This window comes from Equus caballus, chromosome 30 (assembly GCF_041296265.1).
Source record: "Equus caballus isolate H_3958 breed thoroughbred chromosome 30, TB-T2T, whole genome shotgun sequence".
NCBI lineage: Eukaryota > Metazoa > Chordata > Mammalia > Perissodactyla > Equidae > Equus > Equus caballus.
In genome coordinates this window covers 37,059,367-37,080,725 of record NC_091713.1, presented here as the reverse complement: position 1 = coordinate 37,080,725, position 21,359 = coordinate 37,059,367, and the positions used below count along the sequence as shown (strand labels likewise).

General features: G+C 60.4%; 1 protein-coding gene across 16 annotated transcripts; it reads left to right on the top strand.

Annotated features, from left to right (window-relative positions):
- The first annotated feature begins 2,098 nt into the window (after positions 1–2,098).
- Positions 2,099–18,198, top strand: TNNT2 (troponin T2, cardiac type). Of its 16 annotated transcripts, none has more exons than XM_070255756.1 (14): positions 3,212–3,458; positions 8,037–8,079; positions 9,314–9,442; positions 11,039–11,095; positions 11,463–11,495; positions 12,393–12,426; positions 13,554–13,614; positions 13,884–14,000; positions 14,793–14,870; positions 15,388–15,498; positions 16,750–16,859; positions 17,304–17,394; positions 17,670–17,710; positions 17,950–18,198. In XM_070255756.1, the coding sequence occupies exons 2-14, from the start codon at positions 8,073–8,075 to the stop codon at positions 17,993–17,995; spliced, it is 915 nt and encodes a 304-aa protein (XP_070111857.1). In that variant the 5' UTR covers positions 3,212–3,458; positions 8,037–8,072; the 3' UTR covers positions 17,996–18,198. The 16 variants fall into 16 exon arrangements, 13 of the variants coding, with proteins under 13 accessions (XP_070111860.1, XP_070111858.1, XP_070111857.1 ...); XM_070255754.1 differs by having other exon boundaries at positions 11,460–11,495; XM_070255755.1 differs by having other exon boundaries at positions 8,028–8,079.
- The last annotated feature ends 3,161 nt before the right edge of the window (positions 18,199–21,359 follow it).

Genomic DNA, 21,359 nt, shown 5'->3' with positions numbered 1-21,359 from the left:
CTTTTTATCTGGGATCATCTGCCGTGTGTGGGGAGAGTTTTTTGGTTGGGAGAGAGGGAGTCAGTCATCATTTTCCTAGCCGCCCCCTGTTCTTCTCACATGAAAGTGGATGGCCTCCCAGTTGTCTTAGCATAGTGACTGGGGTGGGGGCATGGCCAGAACTGCCACATCTGTGCCAGGCCTGCTGCCACACCCCCCCAACACACATTCTCCCCAAATCTGGCTCATTAGCACTTCATTAGAACCATTACTCCTAACTGCTCTGGTTCACGCAGGACCAGCTGGTGGGAGCACGGGTGCAGGGCCTGCCCACATCCCCTTGTGCCCTTTGTCCCCTGCCCCAGGTGTGCCCGGCAAACTGCAGGGCTTCTCAGAACATGGTCCGTAAGGGCATCAGGAGGCCTCAGGTCCCCAAGTCTGTGGGGCAGGAGCCACCAGCCAAGGGCAGCCGGCCTCGTCCCAGCCTCTGTGAGCACGGGATCCCATCTCGGATCCTGTGGTCTGGGGGTCAGAAGGCCTTCCGACCCTCGTCAGGGCAGACCTCCCAGTGACCCCAGGCTGTGGGTCACTCCCAACCCCTCCCGTGCCCAGCGGTGGGTCTCCGCGGCTGATCCCAGGCCAGCCCTGAGCTGGGGTGGGGGACCTGGCGGCCCCACCCTGAGCACCACCCATCACTGTCAGGCCCGGAGCTTTGGCGAGAGTTCCAACTCAAGAGGCTGAGGACCAAGCCGGGTGGGGGAGCAGGATGGGGTGGGCAGTGCCCAGAGACTCAGGACCTGCCCTGATCTGGCCCAGCTGGGAACTCGGCTTTGCGTGCTCAGGTTTCGAACTTTGGGAAGTTCCCGGCAGGTGAATTCTTTAGCGCACAGACTTTCTTAGGAGGGGTTCCTAGAGGCCTTCCTCTGGAGTGGGGGCCCCAGTGGCCACCGTGGTCCTGGGCGTCTGTGATGTCCTGGCAGCTGCTGCCTCCAGAGGGCGGGGCCCTTCGCTCTGGCAACCCCCCTCCCTGGGGTGCCCATCGAGGACAGGCTGCTGGGCAAAGCCCTGAGGGACATGACCCCATGCCCCGTCTGTTTGCATCCCACATCCCACACCCCAGGGCCATGTGCTCACTCCTGGGGTGGAGATGCCGATAAACAAGGAGCGGAAGAGATGCTCCCCCAGGATCAGGTGCAGTGTGGTGGTGACCAGGGCGGGGAGGTGGGCAGGGGGGGCCTCTTGGAGGAGGTGACTTTGAGCGCCCTCTGGAGACAGAACAGGTCCCCTGACCCACCCACCCACCTGTTGCCCCTCCTTCCTGCTTTCCTGCCCCAGCGGCCCTGGACCTCACAAATGGTCTGTCCTCCGTGGGTCCTCAAATTTGCAAGCACCCTTCCAGTACGATTCTGGATCAGCATCGTCTCTGCTTTCTCTTCCTGTCTGTTGTTATACCAGGCAGTGACTTCACGTCTATTTGCAAGGACGGGGGCATCCGCGACGGGTCGGGAGCAGCCATCATGTCAACGTCTGGCTGCCGGAGGGTGGCTGGACCTTCTCCCCAGCTGAGTGCTTGTCTCCCAGCTCTCTGAGTTAAATCCTGGCCTCGGAACGGTTAGTACTGCCTCGCAGGTTAGTCCCTGGATGCCCAGAACATCCCGGGTATTTCCCCGGGGCTCTGTGGGGTTTCATCGCTTTGATCCCTCTTCCAGGCATTCCTGCGAATGAGTTATGGCCTGTTCGAGGGACCGTTGGGCTTATAAGAACCAGTAACCCACAGGAAGGAGCTCAGGGTAAGGGACAATTTAGGAAAAGCAATTCCTAAGTCCTGGGGGATTCTGGGCCAGGACGCCCAGCGAGGCTGGGCCCTGGTGGGCCAGAGCGGGGTGAAGGGTTCTCCTCCGTCTCCCTCGGGCAGCCTGGTTGCTCCCCGTTCCTCTGTGGGTCTGCTCCCTCCACCTGCATCCCTCTGCCTCTCTCTCTCCCCATGGTCTCCCTCTCTGCTGGGATGCTGGCTGTCAAGCATGTGGCTTTGGCTTGACCTGCCACTCATCTGCTGGCAGCACACAGGACCACATGGCAGGGGATAAGCCGGGAGGTGGGGAATCAGGCCAATGGGCTCAGAGGCTGCCGGGGACCACGGTGGGGACAATTTCAGCTGAGTGATGGGGCAGGAGAGGATGGCAGAGCGGGTGAGGAGCAGGTGGAAGTCCCGAGTGCAGAGGACTCTTTCAAGGACATCGGTGGCCGACGCGGCGTGGGAACTCAAGGCCGCAGGGTTGAGAGAGGAGTCTGGGGACCGGGAGGCTGCGCGTGGTCAGGAGAGGGGAGAGGAGGAGGCAGCGAATGGGGGAGACTGACTTTCCGTCCACAGAGCAGAGTGTCCATCACTGATGGGTACCATCTGGGAGGGCCAGGGGTTCAGGGCTCCAGGGCACACGGGGAGCAGTGGTCTCCAGAGTCAGGCAGGACGGGGACCTAGAAGATTCAGGGGGCTCAAGGGGGAGAGTCAGCCCAGCTGCCACCGGACTTGCTTTCTCCTGCCTTTCGTCGGCGTCATGCCCTGAGCCCTGGAATGTCCCGGGGCTGCGCTAGGGGCCGAGAAGGAGGAAACCCCTGGGCCCTGGCCTTAGGGATCTTACAGGCCAGTAGGTCCAGCACATCACGGTCCTTGTCTTGCTTAACCGGAAAGCCCTCGGGGAATGAACTTTGACAGTCCTCACGGCCCCTCACACCGCCTGGCTGCCTGCCCGAGGACAACCATCATTCTCGCTGGAAGTTCCACCTTGTCTCTGACCTCCTGTAGCTGTTTCAGGCCCTCCCCAGTGAGGAGGGCTTGTCACATGGCTTGGGGCTCGTGGAGGAGACCCAGTGTGTAGGTGACCTCGCTGAGCCCGCAGAGCGTGCGTATGATCCCGGCCACCCACCCCTTAGAACAGCCAGGAGCTGGAAGATGGCCCTACCCATGGCATCTTCTAGGGGAGCTGCAGATGGACCTAATGTCCACCCTAGCCTGCGACCCCCGGCCCAGACACTCAGGGAGGATGTCAGAGGTCACCTCTGCCCCCAACCCTGGCTCCCAGCCTGCTGCCCCGCCCCTCCCGGGCCTGGGCCGCTGGCATCCGCTTTATCGGGATTCTCGAGAGGGACAGCTGGTTTCTGTTACATGCCTGCTCTCTCCTCTGTTCCCCGCATATCTGTTCTGGTTTTAAATAGCTTATCTGAGCAACTGGACGACCACATGGGCTTATATGGCGTGGGGTACATGTCCCTTTAGCCCTGTCCCTGGCACCTGCCAAAATAGCAGGTGACACCCCCACCCCCCGGCCGTGTCTCCTGCTGCACATTCCTCCCACCGCGGGGCTGGGCTCACAGGGCCCCAGCCCGCACGCCCGCTTAAAGTCCTCACCACTCCTGCCCTCGCGCAGTCCCGGCCGAGGCTGAGCGTGCACCTTGGGGTCACCAGCAGCGCCCGTTCTGAGGTAAGACTCTAGCGAGGGGAGAGCTGAGCGTGAAGGCAAGGCGTCCTGCGGCCCGGCAGCTTCATCCGGAGGCAGCCCACGTCCCCTCGGAGTGGACGTTGGCGTCCAGGGAGGTCCACTCTCCGAGAGGAGGCGGTGCTGCTGAGGGGGTCCTGCCGGGCTGGGCTCCAGGGCCAGTGCCTAGAGCCGCAGGGGCCCGTGTCAGATCGCAGACCTGGGCTGGAGTCCTGGATCTGCCACAAAAGGTACCGTGCACTTGGAAAGTCCCTCCCGGGGCCTCAGTGTCCTCATCAGTCGGACGGACTAGGTAATTGCTGTGCCTCTAAATTGTCTGCTCTAAATATGATGAAGCTCTGACCGACAGGGGCTCCCCCAAGTCGCTCCGTCCCTCCCCTCGTCTCATCTCCAGGCCCAGGGCCCCCTGAAGCTTTCCGGGCGGGTCCTTCTTGATCCCCAGGGAGCAGAGCGAGACTGCAGTCCTATCAGTGGGAACAGTCCTTGAGGCCATGTTCTCATGTCCAGGAGTTCATAAATGTCCTGGAAGCACTGAGACCGACCCCCCGTCCCAGGCAGGCAGGGGGGTGCAGCTCCTCTGCCTTCCCGGGCCCAGAGAGGGCGTGCGCTGAGCAGCAGGTGGGGGTGACGGTGGAGGGACCTCATGGGGAGACCCTTTCACAGGCTGTGAACCCAGCTCCTTCGTCGGGTTCCAGCTGCCCACCCCTGCCAGTGTCCCAACCCATCCCAACACGCCCCCTAGGGACAGACCGTGCTCTTTGCCCAGGAGGGGCGGAGAGAGAAGCTTCCCTTGGTTTTTCAGCTTCTCCGGGGCAGGCTGAAGACGTCTTTGGGGAGGGGGTTGCCCGGAGTGTAAGGAATTTCGAAGCCCATGCCGGGCCTTGGCCACATGAAGCGGGGAGCCCCCCCCCCCGACCTCCTGAATTCCTCCTCTGACCCGTGCCTTCCGAGCCAACTCCTCTCAGGGCAGAAGAGGAATCTGAGAGGATCAAGTTGCCGCTGTCCCCTCCCTGCCACCCCAGTGGCCACTGCCCCGTACCCTGTCTGCTGGCTCTCCCGGTGGGCCAACAGCTGCGGGCTTAGGGAAATCCCAGCCGAACCTCAGGGACAATGGCTGAGGGAGGGGGCCTACATTCCTCAGAGACTGTTTCTGCAAGACTAGAACGTGAAGCTCGTCTATTTTATGGAGAGGTTATCTGAGGCCCAGAGAGGTAGAGTGACTTAACTGAGGTCACACAGTAAAAACTGGGTTTTTAAACCCAGATCTTTGGACCCCATGGCCAGTATTCTTTCTGCCTTCTCTTGTTTTTGCTTTCCTCCCTGAGCAAGGTGACCCAGACCTCTTGGCTGTGAGGGAGTCAGGCTGGAAAGCAGTCAGTGGAAGCAGGTGGGGGTTTGGGTGTGGGGACACAGGTGCCTTAGGACATTCTCGAAACTTGCCTGTCGGGTTCATGATTGGCTCCCATTCAGCGGCCCCCAGCCTCAGCCTGTGGCCTTCCTCTCCATCAGTCCTACCTTTGGTGATTGGCTGGGCTGTGTCCTGTCCCTGACCCTCCGTGGTTGGCACACTATTTTTAGGAGCTGGATGGTACTCCTGGAGCACGGAGAGGGCTCCAGGCTGCTCCTTCCTCCTCTGAGCCCCAGTGTCCAGGGGTCTGAGCTGGTGGGAGGGAGGGGCAGGAGAGGAGAGAAAGCTAGAGACCTCGCACCCCAGGCTGGCCATGCACAATCCCCCTGAGAGACCTCCCCCTCCTCCCCGAGATGACAGACTCCTCCCGGGGCTCTGTGAGCAGCTCCCCAAGTCCTCAGGTCACTAGTTCTGACTGCTCCTGGGGGCTCCGGGCAGTGCGTGTCTGCCACAGACGCCCCCATCCTGGAGTTAGGGGAGGTTCTCTCTGGCCACTCACATCCTGAGGACCCACTTGGAGACCTTCTGGGGTCTGAGTCCTTCTTCATCAGAATGAGGCTCGATTCCCCGTCATGACACCTTACACAGCTGACATCTTTTCTGCTCATCGCCCTTGACCTCAGGGGAGCGAAAAAGTGGCTCAGGGTTTCTGTCCAGAGCTCCGTGTCAGCCAAGCCCCTCCCTCCCTGACCCATGGGCTCCAGCAGAGGGAGCAGCGAGGGGCTTGCTCAGCTGCGGCCACGCAGGCCGGGAACCCGGCAGGACTGGACGTGATGGGAACAGGTTCAAAGGGGCAGCTGGTCCTGGGGGTGCCGCAGGCGCCAGGTCTGAGGAGGTCTCCGCCTGGAGCAGAGGCTCCTTCAGAACCCCTCAGCCTCAAAGCAGGACATCACTCCACCCCACCAGAGCAGGGACTCCCATGAACACCCACAGCTGGCTGCCTGGGGTGGTCTCAGCCACCGCAGTGGGATGTGCGGGGAGAAGAGAGGGCAGTGAGGGGTCCTGCACCCCCGTCATCGCCTGGCTTGGGTCAGACCTCGGTGGCCTCTGCACTGGATGCAGGGGACAGAAGGCAGGGGCACAGGAAACCTCAGGGAGGGTGGTCACATCCAGCATTCATTCCACTCCCACCTCACTGGCAGCTCCCCCTCATGTCACCTTGTCCCCAATGCCCCTCAAGAGGGTTGCACAGCCCTCATGTCACACAACTCCAGGGGGCACTATTCACATTTGAACAAAAGCAAGTGTTGGCCCTGCATCCGTGCCCTGCTGTGGCCCAGGAGGTTTGGGTTAGAATACGGTGGTCTCCCCTTATCCTCAGAGGACAACTTCCAAGATCCCAGTGGATGCCTGACACCACAGATAGGACCGAATCCTGTATGGGCTACGTTTTCCCTATATATATGTACTTATGAGAAGGTTTAATTTATAAATTAGGCACATTGAGAGAATATCTGAATTGCCAGCATCACTACCCGTGCACCTTGGGGCCATTATTAGGTATAATAAGGGTTACTTGAATGAAAGCGCCGTGACACCGTGGCCGTCGCTCTGACAACCGAGAAGGCTGCTCAGTGACTCACGGCAGATGAAGTCTGCAATGTGGATCCGCTGGACAAACGGATGAGTCACGGCCCGGGCGGAACGGAGCAGGACGTGCGCGATTTCATCATGCTATTTAGAATGGCTGGCGATTTAAAACTCATGAATTGTTTTTTCTGGAATTTTCCATTTAATATTTTTGGACCTCAGTTGACCGTGGGTACCTGAAACCGCAGAAAGTGAATAAGGATCAGGGTTTCTTATCCTGTAGTTATTAATGGAATGCTACTCTGGGCCAGCTCCAAGCCTCAGGGCCACCCAGAGGAGGAGTGACGTCAAAGAGGAGGGAACTGAGGCACAGGGAGGTTAAGTGACCTTTTCAAGGTCACACACAAATGTGAGATGGAGCCGACGTTCAAACCCAGATTAGTCTCTCCCAAGTGGGTGCTATTTCCACCTCTCCCCGTAATTGCACGGAAATTACGGTAAAACCTGGCATTGCCTAGCGCCTCCCACTTTCCTCAGTGTCAACTTGGTCCATAAAGATCCCTGGGCAGCCAGGATATGTACGCTGTATCTCCATAACACAGAGAAAGAGCCGAGGTTCCGAGATGTTACAAAGACTTGCCCAAACACGCTCAGCAAGCTGGTGGAAGAGGATTTGAACCGCGATTGTCTGTTCCTGTCTCAGCGAGGGGAGTAGCTCAAAACGAGTTCCCCACGGAAGATTTATTTAATTGGAATTTTTATTGAGATAGTGGTTGATGAACGTGCAGGTGTGAGAAATGGCACAGATCCCTCCTACAGGTTGCCAGTTTCCCCCAGTGGTAACATTTGCACAACTATGTTGTAAATCCCAGCTGGGCTACAGACGAGCCCACAATCCGTGCTCTCTCTCTGATTGTAACTCTGCTTAGACCGTGTGTGAAATTCAATCCAGCTGTAACGTGTGTCCCTCGGCACCGTCAAGATATCTGAGAGTCCTAACACCACCGGGCTCCCTCCCACCCTCCACACAACCCCTAACGACCACCAGTTTGTTCTCCATTGCTGTGATCTTGCCATTTCAAGAATGTTCTAGAAATGGAATCATATGAATTGGCTTTTTTCCCCCAAGGAGAGTAACTCCCTGGAGATTAATCCACCGTGTTGCGGGTACCACGGGCTGGTTCCGTTTCATTGCAGAGCAGAATTCTGCGCTGTGGACGAACCACAGCCCCCCGCTCTCCCCGGGGGAGCTCTGGGGTCAGACTGCATGGATGGGGGGGCTCATGCAGGCTCTGCTCCCCTGTTATAAGGTTGAGAGACTTTAGAAACATTGTTTTGGGAGTTATAATGTTTTGAACCTGAACTCAGAAACTCCAAACAGCTTGCCTGTTCAGGGGCAAGGTGTGAAACAGAAGTCAGCTGGTTGCCCTGGGTGGGCGGTGGTACTATTATCCCCCGACAGAGGAGGTGGCGGCTCCTTGCTGCAGGTCCTGGGGTCAATAAGGGCCCCCTTGCCCCCTGGCCTCCCTGGCTTGTCCACTAAACCGCTGGCCCTTCTCAGAGAGGTAGGATGGGCCTCTTCGTCCGCCCCCACTAACGTTCCTCTCTTTCTGGAGGGGCCGCAGAGACCATGTCTGACACAGAAGAGGCAGTGGAAGAATATGAAGAGTGAGTATCCCCGGGGTCTGGCGGGGCAGGGAGGACGGGCTGTTTTGGGGGCCCCTTCATTTCCACTCCTGTGCCTCCGGGCTGCAGATCCCAGGCAGACCCCGGGCTGGGGGGCTTTCAGAAGTAAAGAGGCTCAGCTGCAAGGGTCGGCGGGGTCCCACCTGGCTGGGAGACTGGCCATGAGCAGAGGAGCTGAGAAGCTGGGCTCCTGCAAACTGGTGCAGGGAGCTTTAAGGACTGTCCCAGAGTCACCGAGCTGATCGTGCCTCGTAGAACCCAACTCAGAACCCAGCACTGTCCCTCCACCGGGGAGCCCTCCTGGCCTGACAGGCCCCGTCACTCTCCCGTCCTGGAGAGAAGGCTGGGGTGGGACTCCGTCAGCCAATCCGACACCTATCTCCTGTGGGGGGGGCGTCACCAGGGAGGACACAGAGGTGGAGGCACAGATCCTGCTGTCTTGGACCTCTCTCTCCTATGGGACGTTAGGATGCAAAATGGCAGAAACAATTAGCAAGCAGGGGCCGGGCATGGAGGGGGCTGCTATAGTGTAGGAGCTCCCAGGGGGAGGAGCTGCTGCCGGGGAGGCTGCGTGGAGAAGGCAGGTCCACCTGCGTAGGATCTGGACAGAGACTGAAAGGAGAGGCACGGGCTTTCCAGGAAGGGGGACGGCCCGGGAAAGCTCAGAGGCGAGATCAGAGAGTGGGTGGGCACGGTGCAGAAGAGACCAAGGGGCCTGAAGCAGAGGGGTGCTGGGGACGGCGGGGGACGCCGGCTGAGGGGGCTGGGCTGGGGGAGGGGCGGCTTTGCAGGGCGGGCAGAGGAGGGTCGACTCCATCAGGCAATGAGTGAAATAAAAGACAGGGTTGTCTTCAGGGAAAGGCCAGCGTGCGTGCGTGTGTGTGTGCATGCATGTGTGTGTGTGCACGCGCATGCATGTGTGTGTATGCATGTGTGTGGCTCTGCGTGTGCGTGCATGCATGTGTGTGGCTCTGCGCGCGTGTGTGTGCATGCATGTGTGTGTATGCATGTGTGTGGCTCTGCGTGTGTGTGTGTATGCATGTGTGTGGCTCTGCGTGTGTGTGCGCACATGCATGTGTGTATGCATGTGTGTGTGTGCATGTGTGTGTGTGTGGTTCTGCGTGTGTGTGTGTGTGCGCATGCATGTGTGCGTGTGCATGTGTGTGCCTCTGTGTGTGTGTGTGTGCTAGTGACAGCATCCTCTTCTGCCCTGCAGGGAGCAGGAAGGTAAGCACACACCTATACACTCATTTGGATGAAGGACAGCCTGGTTTGAAACTGACCCCCCTATTCTCTCCTCCCTGGCGGCCATGGCCTTCCCTTCCAGCAGACGGAGCCGTGGAAGGTATGGAACTTGGGCAGGTGGAGGCGGGCGGGGGCGGGGGGGGTGGTCCCAGGAATCCCGTGCTCCCTGGAGCCCTGAGGAAACAGCTTGTTTGTCCCCGCCCCTCACTCTCAGCTGAGCCAGGACCCTCCAACAACCGTGGCCCCTCAGTGGGGATCAGTCCTAACCTGCTGCTCAGGTCTTGAGGCAGAAGGTTTCAGCCCGTCTCTGCGCCCGCCGTTTTGTTCAGACAGAGTCGCCGCTTTCTCTGATTAGTTATTTTTGCTTTCTTTCTCTAATTTCCTTTTTTACCATGGAAAGTTTTAAATGCATATAAAAGTAGCAAGAATAGAATAATGCACCTCCCATGCAGGCGTCACCCAGCTTCACTAGTCATCAAACTACGGCCCATCTTTCACCTCTGCTCCGACTCTCCCCATTTACTTAGACCCGACATCCAAATTCATTCCAGACGTCATATCATTTCGTGCTTAAATGTTTCAGTATTTAGCTCTAAAAGATAAGCGCTGTTAAAAAGACGTAACTGTTAATACCATCATCACACCTAGAAACATTCAATGTAATAGTTTCTCAAATAAGATTATGAAAGGGCTGCCTGGTGGCCTAGTGGTTAAGGTTGTGCATGCTCTGCTTCCACAGCCCCCTGGGGTTCGAGGGTTCGGATCCTGGGCACAGACCTACACACTGCTCATCAAGCCATGCTGTGGCAGCATCCTACATACAAAATAGAGGAAGATTGGCATGGGTGTTAGCTCAGGGCCAATCTTCCTCACCAAAAAAAAAAAAAGAGAGAGAGAGAGAGAGACAGAGAGAGATTATGACAGTGTTCAGTTATCTGAAGCACTTTATCCAGGCATGGAGCATTATTAGCATTATTGTTACCTTGCAAAGGTCTGTTTCGATCTGTAGATCTGTGCTATTTCTACTCTGATCCGTTCACACTCAGTATTGTACCCACATCTCACTGAAAGATCACCCGACTTTTCTTTTTTCCTGAGTCCTTGACACATGGAAATGATGGAGAGGCCTCGCTCCAGTTCCTGCCCAGCCCTCCAACGGCCCAGAACACCCCCCCGGCCCCCTTGGGCTTCTGCACCCCCAGCAGAGTGGACCCTGCCCCTTAGAAGCTCTGCAATTTCTCTGAAATATCACTTCGGCACGTGGCGTGAGGACCTGAGGAGGGGGCTCTCCAGGAAGGCCCCGGGGGAGAGCTGCCCCCTTGTCCCCCTGCCCTCTGGGGAAGTGGGGGGCTCTGCACATTCAGGTTGTCCCAAAGAGGAGACATGGGGAAACTCACAGACGACAGGCAGAGGGGCCACCGGAGTCCCCTCCGGTTTTCAAGGAGCGCCACACGCTCCAGGAGCTATGCGAAGCAGAAAGCGAGCTGGCTCCGCCGTGCCCTGGGCCCCTACACAGACTCTCAAAAGGGTGGGTTTTCCTCTGCTTTGGAGGATTTGCCAGCTCGTGACAACAGGTTTTGGGGGACGAGATTTGAGACACCATCCTCTGGATTTGGGACCAACCTGCCTGTTCTGGGTTCTGCCCGCTGGCTCGAGTGGGGCCTGGTTGCTCACTGTGTCCGGTTCCCTCCTCCAGATCAGGAAGAGGCAGCAGAAGGTGAGGCCGAGGCTGAGGCCGAGGACCACACAGGAGGTGAGGCTCCGGGGGCGGGGGCAGGGGGCTTCGTCACGGTGCTCACGGTGCTGAGGGCCCCCAGCGCCACTCCTGCGGCAGCGAGAAACCCACCTGGAACAGGCTTTCCAACCTGTGCAACTGCGCCTCCTGTCTGGGTGGGGATTCAACCGTCAATTGTCCGATCAATGAACCTTGACTGCATACTCCTTCTGTGTCAGGCAGGGGCATGCGTGCATGCATGTGTGAGTGTGACTAGACAGCTCTTTGACTCCAGAAACCAGCAGGGTGCACTTTAGCTGGGACCTGTCTGTGGGGGAGGCTCTTGGCAGGGGGCTCTGAGCTCAGAACCAGGACCTTTCTTGATTTCTCGTGTTCTGTCTAGAAGATGGACAAGAAGAGGAAGCTAAAGAGGCTGAAGGTAAGGACTGTTGGACATCGGGAGAGACGTCTTGGGGTGGCAAGGGGACCCCTCCAAGCAGCTTGGGGGATACTGCCCATGGGGCCCCCTCCAGGGACAGGGAGAGGAGGGGCTCGGGGGGAGAAGAGAGAACTTGGTGACCACGCAGGATCGAGAGGTTGGGCTCCAAAGTTCGGCTCCTGCTCCGTCAACAGCAGCTGCCGGGGCGGTGCCCAGAGGGAGAGGGGACCCCTGTCCGAGCCCAGTCTGGGCAGGGCACCCAGAAGTCACATCCACACATGAGGCTCCTGGAGCTCAGGGAGATCACTGGTGGGTGTGGTGTCTGGAGGATGAAATCCCAAGACGTAGACGTCCATGTGGGTCACGTTGTGGTCATTGTCACACCACAGCCTTACCGGGGGTCCGGGGGGGTCGCAGTCTCCTTTCTGGAGGGGAGGGGCAGCCGGCTAGGACTTGCAGTCATGCCCATCAGCTCCCTGGCCCTGTGGCCACCAGAAGTCCGGGGTCAGGCAGGGAGACAGAGCCTGGGAGGGGATTCTGGGTCCAGGACGCCAGGGGCCGTGCCACAGGACCCCACCCCACTGTGCGGCTGAGAGGGCAAAGCTGCCTCCTGAGAAGGGTGAACGAGAGAAGGCTCCGACGGTCCACACTGCGTGTGTGGCTCCCTGCCAGGACTCAGCCGTCCCTGAGACGTCCCCCCGGAGCCCCTGTGATGGGGGGGAGCAGGGGGCTTGTCATTCTCGTTGATGCTCCTGGAACCAGGGTCCCCAGGCTGGAAGGGACTCACAGGGCAGATGGGGAAACAGAGGCCCACGGGGGCACGGCTAATCAGGGGCAGCGCTGCACCCAGATGCAGGGCCTCCTGACCCCGTGGCTGTGTGCTTCTCTCCTCTCCAGATGGCCCAGTGGAGGAGTTCAAACCCAAGCCCAGGTGAGTGGGACGCAGCTGTGGTGAAGCCCTGGGAGCAGAGGGCCAGTGAGGGAGGATGATTAGGACAGGACAGGAGAGCAGTGTGGCACAGTGGGCGTGGGCTGGGGGTGTGGCAGGCACAGAGCACCATGTATGGTTGTACAGGTTGTGTACTGCACAAGAGGTTCTACCTGGGGGGAGGGTAGTGGGGCCTGAAATCTATTCCACGTTTCATTACCAATGTCGTGCCCTGGCATGGACAGCACTGAGTTCATCTAGAGGAAAGTGATGGACAAGTCATGGCCCTCCCACATCCCACAGGATAGCTAGAACATCCTCCTCCGTGGCTGAGGTGGGACCTGGGGGAAGACGGAAGAAAATTTGGGGGAGCCAAGCAATGAAACCATGCCATCCCAGGCGTGGTGGCTTCAAAGAACCACAGAGGGGCAGAGCAGGGCGAGTTGGTCCCACGCACATGAAACCTCCTGGGAAGCTGTGGGTCTTGGAGTGGGGCGCGGGCCCGCGAGGGTTTCCCTTTTTGGCGATGCCGAACCCGCCAGCAGAGGGCGCCCCAGCACGCTATGGGCTGCTTCCCCTGTCATCCAGACGGCCGGAATCCAGCCCAAGAGTCCAGCTCCATCTCCTTGTCCAGCACCCTCTCTGTCCTGGCCTCTTGTCCGTCCACTGCAGCCTCTCATTTCAGCCCCACCCAGACCGGAGGGCAGACAGGGAAGCCCACTGGGCCTGGCACCACGCAGCACACGCGTGTTGGACCGCAGCAAACGCAGGGCTCCTGGCTCACGGGGTCAACCCCCGGTATCTGGAGTCAGACAAGCATGTCACCTGGTCCCAGCTTCTCTGCTTCCTGGCTGCGTGGTTTTGAGCAAGTCACGACCTCTTTGGGCCTCGGTTTCTTAAATGAGATGAATGGGACCTACTTCCCAGGTGTCTGGTGAGGATGAAATGAAAGGACACGTGTGAAGGAGCTGAGCACGTGTGAGCCGCCTCTTGTGATGTGGGTGGGCTGTGCAGCCGGGCGGCCGTGTTTCTGCAGGAAGGAGATGGGCCCGGCCTGCCCCAGGCCCCCACCGTCCCTCGGGTCCAGGGACGGCTTGATGCTCACCCCTCTGCCTTCGTCTCCCCGACAGGCTGTTCATGCCCAACTTGGTGCCGCCCAAGATCCCCGATGGAGAGAGAGTAGACTTCGATGTGAGTGGTGGTTTCTGGGAGAGAAGGCCAGGCTAGGGGTGGTCACAAGGCCCCCCCGTGAGAGAGACCTTACGACCTTGTGCGCTGGTGTCCAGCACAGGCCGGGCTGGGCGTTCCCCGGGGTTCAGGCCACAGTGGTCCCTTCCCTGGCCAGGCCCCAAGCCGTGCCAGAGGCCTTTTGCATTGAGGGGGGTGGTGTGTCCCCCTCCTTGTCTCTCCCCTGGACTCGTGGGGCATGGCAGCCTCCGAGCTGGGTGGTCCACCCGCAGGACATCCACCGGAAGCGCATGGAGAAGGACCTGAACGAGCTGCAGACGCTGATCGAGGCTCACTTTGAGAACAGGAAGAAGGAGGAGGAGGAGCTCGTTTCACTCAAAGACAGGATCGTAAGTGTCGAGCCCCAGCTGGTCCTCCACCCTCCATGGTTAGGCCCTGCCTCCTCCAGGCAGCCCTCCCTGGAGCCCCTTACCCTGGTAGAAGTGGGCTCTCCATCGGGAACCTGCAGCCAGGAGCTGCTTCGAAGGGTCTGCACTGTGATTTCTTGGGTCCCTACCTTCCCTCCCCGCCAGACCAGATGCTCCTTGACGGCTGGAGCCGAGTCGATTCATCTCTGGCCCCCTCAGGCCTCAGCTGTCCCAGGCCTGCCCCTGCCTCCCTCCCACTGGGCACAAATCCCCCCGTAATGAAGGGAGAGTGACCTCGAGAATCCCAGATCATTCTACAGGGGAGCGAGAGGTCATCTTGACTCCCTTTTTTTTCTCTCTGCCAAACTGGCCTTCCCACCGGTGACCTGCTGCTCTGAGTGGCAGCTGAGGACTTGGCCATCTATCTCTGAGCACAAAGCAGCCGCTCGGGTGTAGCCCCCGTGGGAGGTGGGAGCAGCCTGCCTGACATTTTTCAAATTGTTGAGGACAATCCCACGATAAGTGATGCTCTGTGCGGGTCATCTGCACGTGCCCGGCATGGACCGTCCTTGTATAGCCGGGGCGTGCTGCGCTGGCCCAGCTGTCGAGGGGCTGTCCCTGCTTGTGTCTAGGGTCTGGCTGAGCACGGAGGCCGTTGGAGGAAGGGCAGTCACGGCCCCCACTCTGGAGGGAAATCCCCCCTGTGGGTCCCTGCGCATCTGATGACACCTCCTCCCCGTGCACACCGGGCGGGCCTGGCCTCTTTCTCTGTAGGAGAAACGGCGGGCTGAGCGAGCCGAACAGCAGCGCATTCGGAACGAGCGGGAGAAGGAGCGTCAGACCCGCCTGGCCGTGAGTGCCCCCCGGCCCCAGCCCACAGAGCCCCCCAACACGCTCCCAGCTCCTGCCAGGCCCCCAGGCTCCCCTCTGTTCATAGACATCGATTCAGCCAAGAGATAGCAAGCACCTAGGAGCCCTGGGCATTGTTTTGGCTCTGATGACACACAGAGAAGGAGACAGAATTGCTGGGGTCCTCGTGAGCTTAGGATTTAAAAGGCTCTCCATCCTCATTGCTTGCCCAGCGCAGGCTACCAGGGGCTGGAAGGTCCCAGAGCCGAAGCTGCAGACCTCCTTGGGGGCGATGGGCCTCACACTCAGGCATCAGGACCACGTTCTTTCAGTCGGTCGCTCGTCATTCATTCAATGAACAGAAGTGCTCACGGCTGAGTGCCAGGCCCTGTGAACGGGGGGTAGGGGCACCCAGGGGAGAGAAGGCTCAGATCAACTTGCCATAGAGACTGCCAGCTGCAACGCAGCATCAGGGGTCCTGCCCCTGCCCCTAATCCCTCTGCTCCCCGCCGATAACCAGGAGGAGCGGGCGCGGCGAGAGGAAGAGGAGAACCGGAGGAAGGCTGAGGACGAGGCCCGGAAGAAGAAGGCTCTGTCCAACATGATCCACTTTGGAGGCTATATCCAGAGGGTAGGTGGGGGCAGCCGCGGTCTTCCAGGCGCCCGGACGTGCCTCGAGGAGTGAGGCATCCGCTGCAGCAGACAGACCGGAGGCTGGTCCCAGGACGCGGTTCCCAGGTGCCTGGGTGAGAGCCGGCCTCCTCACGCCCCACTCCGGGGCTCGCTCAGCCACTCTGCGGCCTTTGCTCGCCGGGCCCTGCCGGGGTGGTCCTGTGGGCCGAGGCCGGACGCCACTGTTCCTCCCCACCCCTGGCTTCAGCCGGCCCAGGAGCCCAGGTGGCCAGGTGCAGCTGGAGAGCCCTGAGCCTATTGTCAGGGGCCCGGTGGGTACTCCGATCTGCACACACAGCTGTGCACGGCGCCTCAGTCTCCTCCTGTCCACCGTGGGGCTGGTGCTGTCTGTCCGCCCCGCCGGCTTTGGGAAAGTCAGATGAGCTAACACTGGTAGCATCCGTGTGTGCACACATGGAGGCGGCTGATTCCTGGGAACTCCCTCTCCGTTCCTAGTTTTCGTTCCGCACTCCTACTAAATATTCGCCAGGGAGGAGGGGTGCTGTAGACTGATTTTCTCCGTGCAGTGGAGGGGTCAGAACAATCCCTTAGATTTCCAACGTCCCCAGCTGAGCACAAGGCCAGCCCCCTGCACTGGCCCCCACAGTGACCGTAGCAGCCAAACTTGGCGTGGCTCTGCTGTGGAAACTGCCGCTGCCGTAGCGCCAGGCCCGTGTCCTAGCAGACGACGGTGCCCGCAGCGAGCGTCTGATCACCTTCTCCTCTTCCCCCTGTCTCTCTACCTTTGTCTTCTGCTCTGTGCCCTGCCCTCTCTCTGTGTCTCTGTCGTGGTCTCGGTCTTTCTCTCTGGGTCTTTCTCTCATGCTGTCCTGGCTTTGCAGGCCGAGGTGGGTACCAAACCTCAAACCCTCTTCCTCCTCATGGTCTTTTTGGGGGGTGGGGCGGTCCCCGGGAGGAGAAGGAGCCTGGCCTGGGAAGGGAGGCATGTGGGGATTGGGTGAGGCGGGAGGAGGAGCCTGGAGAGAGATGGAAGATTGGAGAGGCAGAGGAAGGGGTGCTGGCCCGGCCCTCCCCGCCTGGCCTCAGTGTCTCTGGGGATCCAGGCAGCAGATGCTGTGGGTGTTGCAGGAAGAAGAGAATCAGAACCTGGTCCTCTGCAGGCCTTGCCCAGCTCCCACGGGGTTATGGGAGGATCAGGGGACGGAGGGGGCGTTTTCCAGCCAATTCTCCCTGCTTCTCACCCCTCCAGACGGAGCGGAAAAGTGGGAAGCGGCAGACGGAGCGGGAAAAGAAGAAGAAGATTCTGGCAGAGAGGAGGAAGGTGCTGGCCATCGACCACCTGAATGAAGATCAGCTGAGGTGGGGCCGGTGGTGGCCAGGCTCCTCCGGGCTGCTCCAGGAGGGGGCGGGGCAGGGCTGGTCGCCACCACCAGGGGGCGCTGCCGCCTCACGTATTTTCCCGGGACCTGTTTGGCGGGAAAGGACTGAGCAGGCCCCTCACCTCTGTGAGCTTCCCCTGACCCACCTGCACACAGGTGCTGGGCAGGGGGCTTGAGCAGACGCTCTGCAGTGCGCGAAAGCCTGCTCCCTCTTCCTCCGCGTCCCCGGGACTTTGTCCTGGCAGCCCCCCTGTCTGTTCCTAAGCACTGGGCACGGCCATCTGGGCCCCATGTTCAGCCCGGTGCTGGGGGCCCCTCTGCAGGCCTGGGGGTGGGAAGGAAGGCTGGGGCCCACGGGGGCTGGCTCAGGGTCAGGATGAAGGCGGATGAGGGCCCTCCTTGTTGCCCCCTCTGGCTCGTGCAGGGAGAAGGCCAAGGAACTGTGGCAGAGCATCTACAACCTGGAGGCCGAGAAGTTCGACCTGCAGGAGAAGTTCAAGCAGCAGAAATACGAAGTGCGCGGCCACCGCCCCCTCCCCATCCCGTGCCCCCCCCCCCCCCCCCCCCCGCTTCCCCCGCCTCCTCGTCTTTCTCCTCGTCTTTCTCCTCCTCCCCCTCCTCCCCTCCCCCTCCTCCCCTCCCCCTCCTCCTCCCTCCTCTCCTCCCCCACTCCTCTTTCCCTTTTCCTTCCTCCCCCACCGCTGAGCCCTTCTCCCCCATGGCCAGGCCCCCCCAGGACCTGAGCCTAGTGAGCTCCAGTGTGACTCTGTCTTTCCCACTTTTCTTCCAGATCAATGTTCTCCGGAACAGGATCAATGATAACCAGAAAGTGTAAGCACCAGAGCCCCCCCTTGCCTCGCCCACCCCTGCCTCCATTCTCCTGATCTCCCCGCCATCCACTCCCCTCCTTCAGCTCACAGGCTCCCTCCGGGGCCTCCCTCTCCTCTCCCCAGTGGAGCCAGAGTCCTCCCTCCAGGCTGCCCCCCCAGCCCTCAGCATCCCCCCCCGGCTATGGGGACCTGCTGCCCTGCCCTGGGTCCCCATGAGACAGGGTCCTGCTCCTCCTGCAGCTCCAAGACCCGCGGGAAGGCCAAAGTCACCGGGCGCTGGAAGTAGAGGCTGCAGCCTCCTTGGGGGCCAGGCCTCCTTCCCGGAAGACCTGCTCCTCGCTGTGTCCCCACCCTGCACGCCCCCAGCTCCTGGGCACCAGAGGCAGACTCTTCTGGAAGACAGGAGCCAGCCCAGCTGGAAGCCTCCACTCACGCCTGACCCCTACGTGCCCACAGCACGCCCGTAATAAAAAGCCACTGCACTTCGAATGGCATTTCTGTCACTTCCCTTGTAGAGGGAGAGAAACTGAGGCAGCCCCGGGTCTCACAGGGAGTCAGGGCAGACAGCAGACCCTCAGGACACAGGCCCCTGGGGTCTGCCAAACCCCAAGGAGCTCCCTCCCATGTGGCCCCTCCCACCTGCTCCGGGCTGGGAGAGGTGATGGCTGGGCGCATGTTTCTGGAGCTGGCCTGGGAGGCGGGAGGGAGGCGCAGAGTGCAGAAGGGCTGTGCCATCAGCCTCTGTGAGTCACCGAGAGAGATCACACACACGTGGGGACGGAGCCATCCCTGCGTGAGTCACTCGTGTGAATCACGGCGGCCTCTTGGGACGGCCATTTTCTTTCTCATCCTGGCCAGGGCGCAGAGGAGGGGCGTCTGAGGGGCCGGGGGACCCCCGAGGAAGAAGGAGGGCCTGTTTCCTTGCAGCTTTTCAGCCCGAGCTGCCGGGAGGTGTGGGCGAGTCTGGGTGCCTCAGTTTCCCCCTTCCCATGACCTGTGGGCTTGAACTGCAAGCCGGTGTCCCCGAGTGAAGAGGACAGCCTAGTGGCATTGGTTCCTGGGGCAGAAAGACTGGGAAGGGATGCAGGCTGGGAGAGCTCCAGAGGAAGGCTGACCGCCCCATCCTCCCGTGGCTCCAGGCCTTTGCTCAGGCTGTTCCCTCTGCCTGGAGGCCTCCTCCCACTCCCCACTCATCATCCCCCCAAAGGAGCTCAGGGAGCCTGTCTCTAGAAGGCTCCACACGCTCTTTCATCACTGTGACTCCGTTTCTCCCTGCTCTGGGCACCCTGGATGCTGTCACAACTGCGTCACCGTGACACCACCTAGTGTCACCGTGTGTTCCATGATCTGTCCCTCCAGGTGTCACCCTGGTCCTCTCGAGAAACAGTATAGTCCTGTTCATCCCGTGCCGTGCGCCAGGCTCTGTGAGAGATGCTGGTCACACGGAGACGAGAAGGATATCGCCCCTGGGCAGCGGGGATGGGCTTAGCCTGGGCTCTCGGCCTCATTTCTTATTCTCTCATTCATTCATTCAATAAATACCTCCCAAGGACCAAATACACTCTGGGCACTGTGACAGGTGCAGGGGACGCTGCCATCTAGGTGGCACCTCTTTCCTCAGCAGCAGAAGATTCCAGCTCAGGGGGACAGCAGGTGGGCGCAGGGTGGGGAGGAAGCACGGACCAGGGGCACCCACCTGGCCTTGGCAGGCAGGAGGGCTTTCTGGAGGAAAAGGTGTCCCTCCCCCCGAGTCCCAGAGAGTGAGGAGGGGACAGTGAAAGACAAGAGCAAGGAAGGGAAGAGGGAACAGCACACCCAAAGCCCTGGAAGCATGAGGCACCTGGTGTTTGAAGAGGCACAGTTACCAAAGAATGCCAGGTCTCCTGCTGGGGGACAAGGAGGCCCCCTCTGCACGCGTCTGAGAGGACAGGGAGGCAGTAGACAGGGCCTCGGGCCCACAGAGGGCGCTCACCATTGCCTCTGGGAGATCCACCGGCAGCTCCTGGGCGTGGCCCCAGCCCCACTCTCCCCACTTTGCAGCTGAGTCAGTGCCCCAGCCCCTCTCCCCGTGACGGGGCACCACAGCCTCACCCTCACCTGCCACCCACGGGAGGGGCAGCGAGTCCAGGACCCGGACACCAGAATTTCCCAAACACCATGAAGTGCCAGTGGGGGCTCCACCTCCTGTGTCTCAGCGTCTGCTCAGAGGAGCAAGAGGAACCTGGGCGGGGTCTTGGGTCCCATCTCCTGTGCCTCCTCTCCCAGCAGGACCAGCCCCATGATCAGCCCTGAGCCCTAGGACACGGGGTCTCTCCTTCAAGACCCGTATGCTCTTAAAGGATGCCCTGGGTGGCCCACTCTGAGCTGCCCTGAGTGCAGGTCCCACTTACCTCTTTTCTCCTGAGGTCATCTGGTGTTCAGGAGTGAGCTGTTGAGTGCCCCAGACACTGTCCCCAGGCAGTGCGGACCGTGCTCTGACTCTGGCATGCGGGCCAGGTCCCCATGCTGGCACCTTAGGGGGAACACAGTAGGTGGGCCCGAGTGCTGCCCCTGGGCAGGAGCCCTGGTGTGCACGGAGCCCGGAGCATTTGTCCATCAGTGAAGAGTCTGGGCAGGTGGCCCCGTCCTGTCCACTCACCACGGAGAGAGCCAGCGGGTGCCAGAGTACGGGGGCATAGCTGGGCCATCAGGCCGGGCAGGGCGCCTTCCGAGGCCAACCAGCAAGGGCATGGGCTTCAGGCTGAGTAGTCCTGTACTCTCCCCATGGGCTTCGTAGGGACCAGAGGAACCACGGACGCAGTCACACAGGCATGGATTCACGGGCAGCGATGTGCCAGAGGCAGGCACGCCCCCTCCTCAGTTCTTCATCACATGCCCCTCTTTTGTGCTTGCTCACACTGCAGGTGCAGGGATGGCCACGGGCCAGCCCGGGCCTCCTGACCACTCGGAGCTGGGAGAGGCTGCAGTGGGGGCACTTACGCCCCCAGACACTCTGGCCCGTGCTACGCCCGCCCACCGTCCCCTACACACTCTGGGCTTCACCCTCCGCCTGGTCCCCATCTCACGCTGCTTCGGGCACCCCTGGCCTCACATCTCTTGGCACCCTGGGTACCCCCATACCTTTGGTGGGGTATGACCTCCACACTCTGGTCGGCCGGAGTCAGACAGAGGGAGGCCCTGTCTCCAGCTGCCGTCCGATTTTCTCTGCAAACCAGTGCTTGTGATGGGCAGAGCGCGTTCATATTGTACCCACTTTGGAGACGGGAGAGCTGAGGGGGGCAGTGGGCTCCCTGGGGGCCCAGCTCTCCAGCTGGAGCCCTCTGTTCTGAATCTCCACTCTCGCTTCCTCCCATTGGGGTCTGGCCCTGTCACATCCAAACCTGTGACTCTTGAAGGGCTTCTTCAAGGGAGGCAGCGTCCCTCCCTTCCTGTGCTCAAGGTCCTTCTCTGAAAGACGGGGCTCATCAGGAAGGTTAAACGAAACGCTGTGCACTAGCTGCGCAAGTGTGTAACAAACAGTGGCTGCTATTAGTGCTCTTTTCATTGTAATGTGTTACCAGCCCCCCCCCAAGGCCTCGAGGTCGGGGAAGCCGGGTCACCAGTGCTGCGTCCTGGCTGGCCCCTCCTGTTGGGGGGTTTATGGAGCCCCC

Bases quoted from the DNA above. Each gene is read 5' to 3' on its own strand.
- TNNT2 (XM_070255748.1), top strand. From the start codon at position 8,042: ATGTCTGACACAGAAGAGGCAGTGGAAGAATATGAAGA. The intron at 9,443-11,038 runs GTATGGAACTTG...TCCCTCCTCCAG, and splicing joins AGCAGACGGAGCCGTGGAAG to ATCAGGAAGAGGCAGCAGAA. The intron at 11,496-12,392 runs GTAAGGACTGTT...TCTCCTCTCCAG, and splicing joins GGAAGCTAAAGAGGCTGAAG to ATGGCCCAGTGGAGGAGTTC.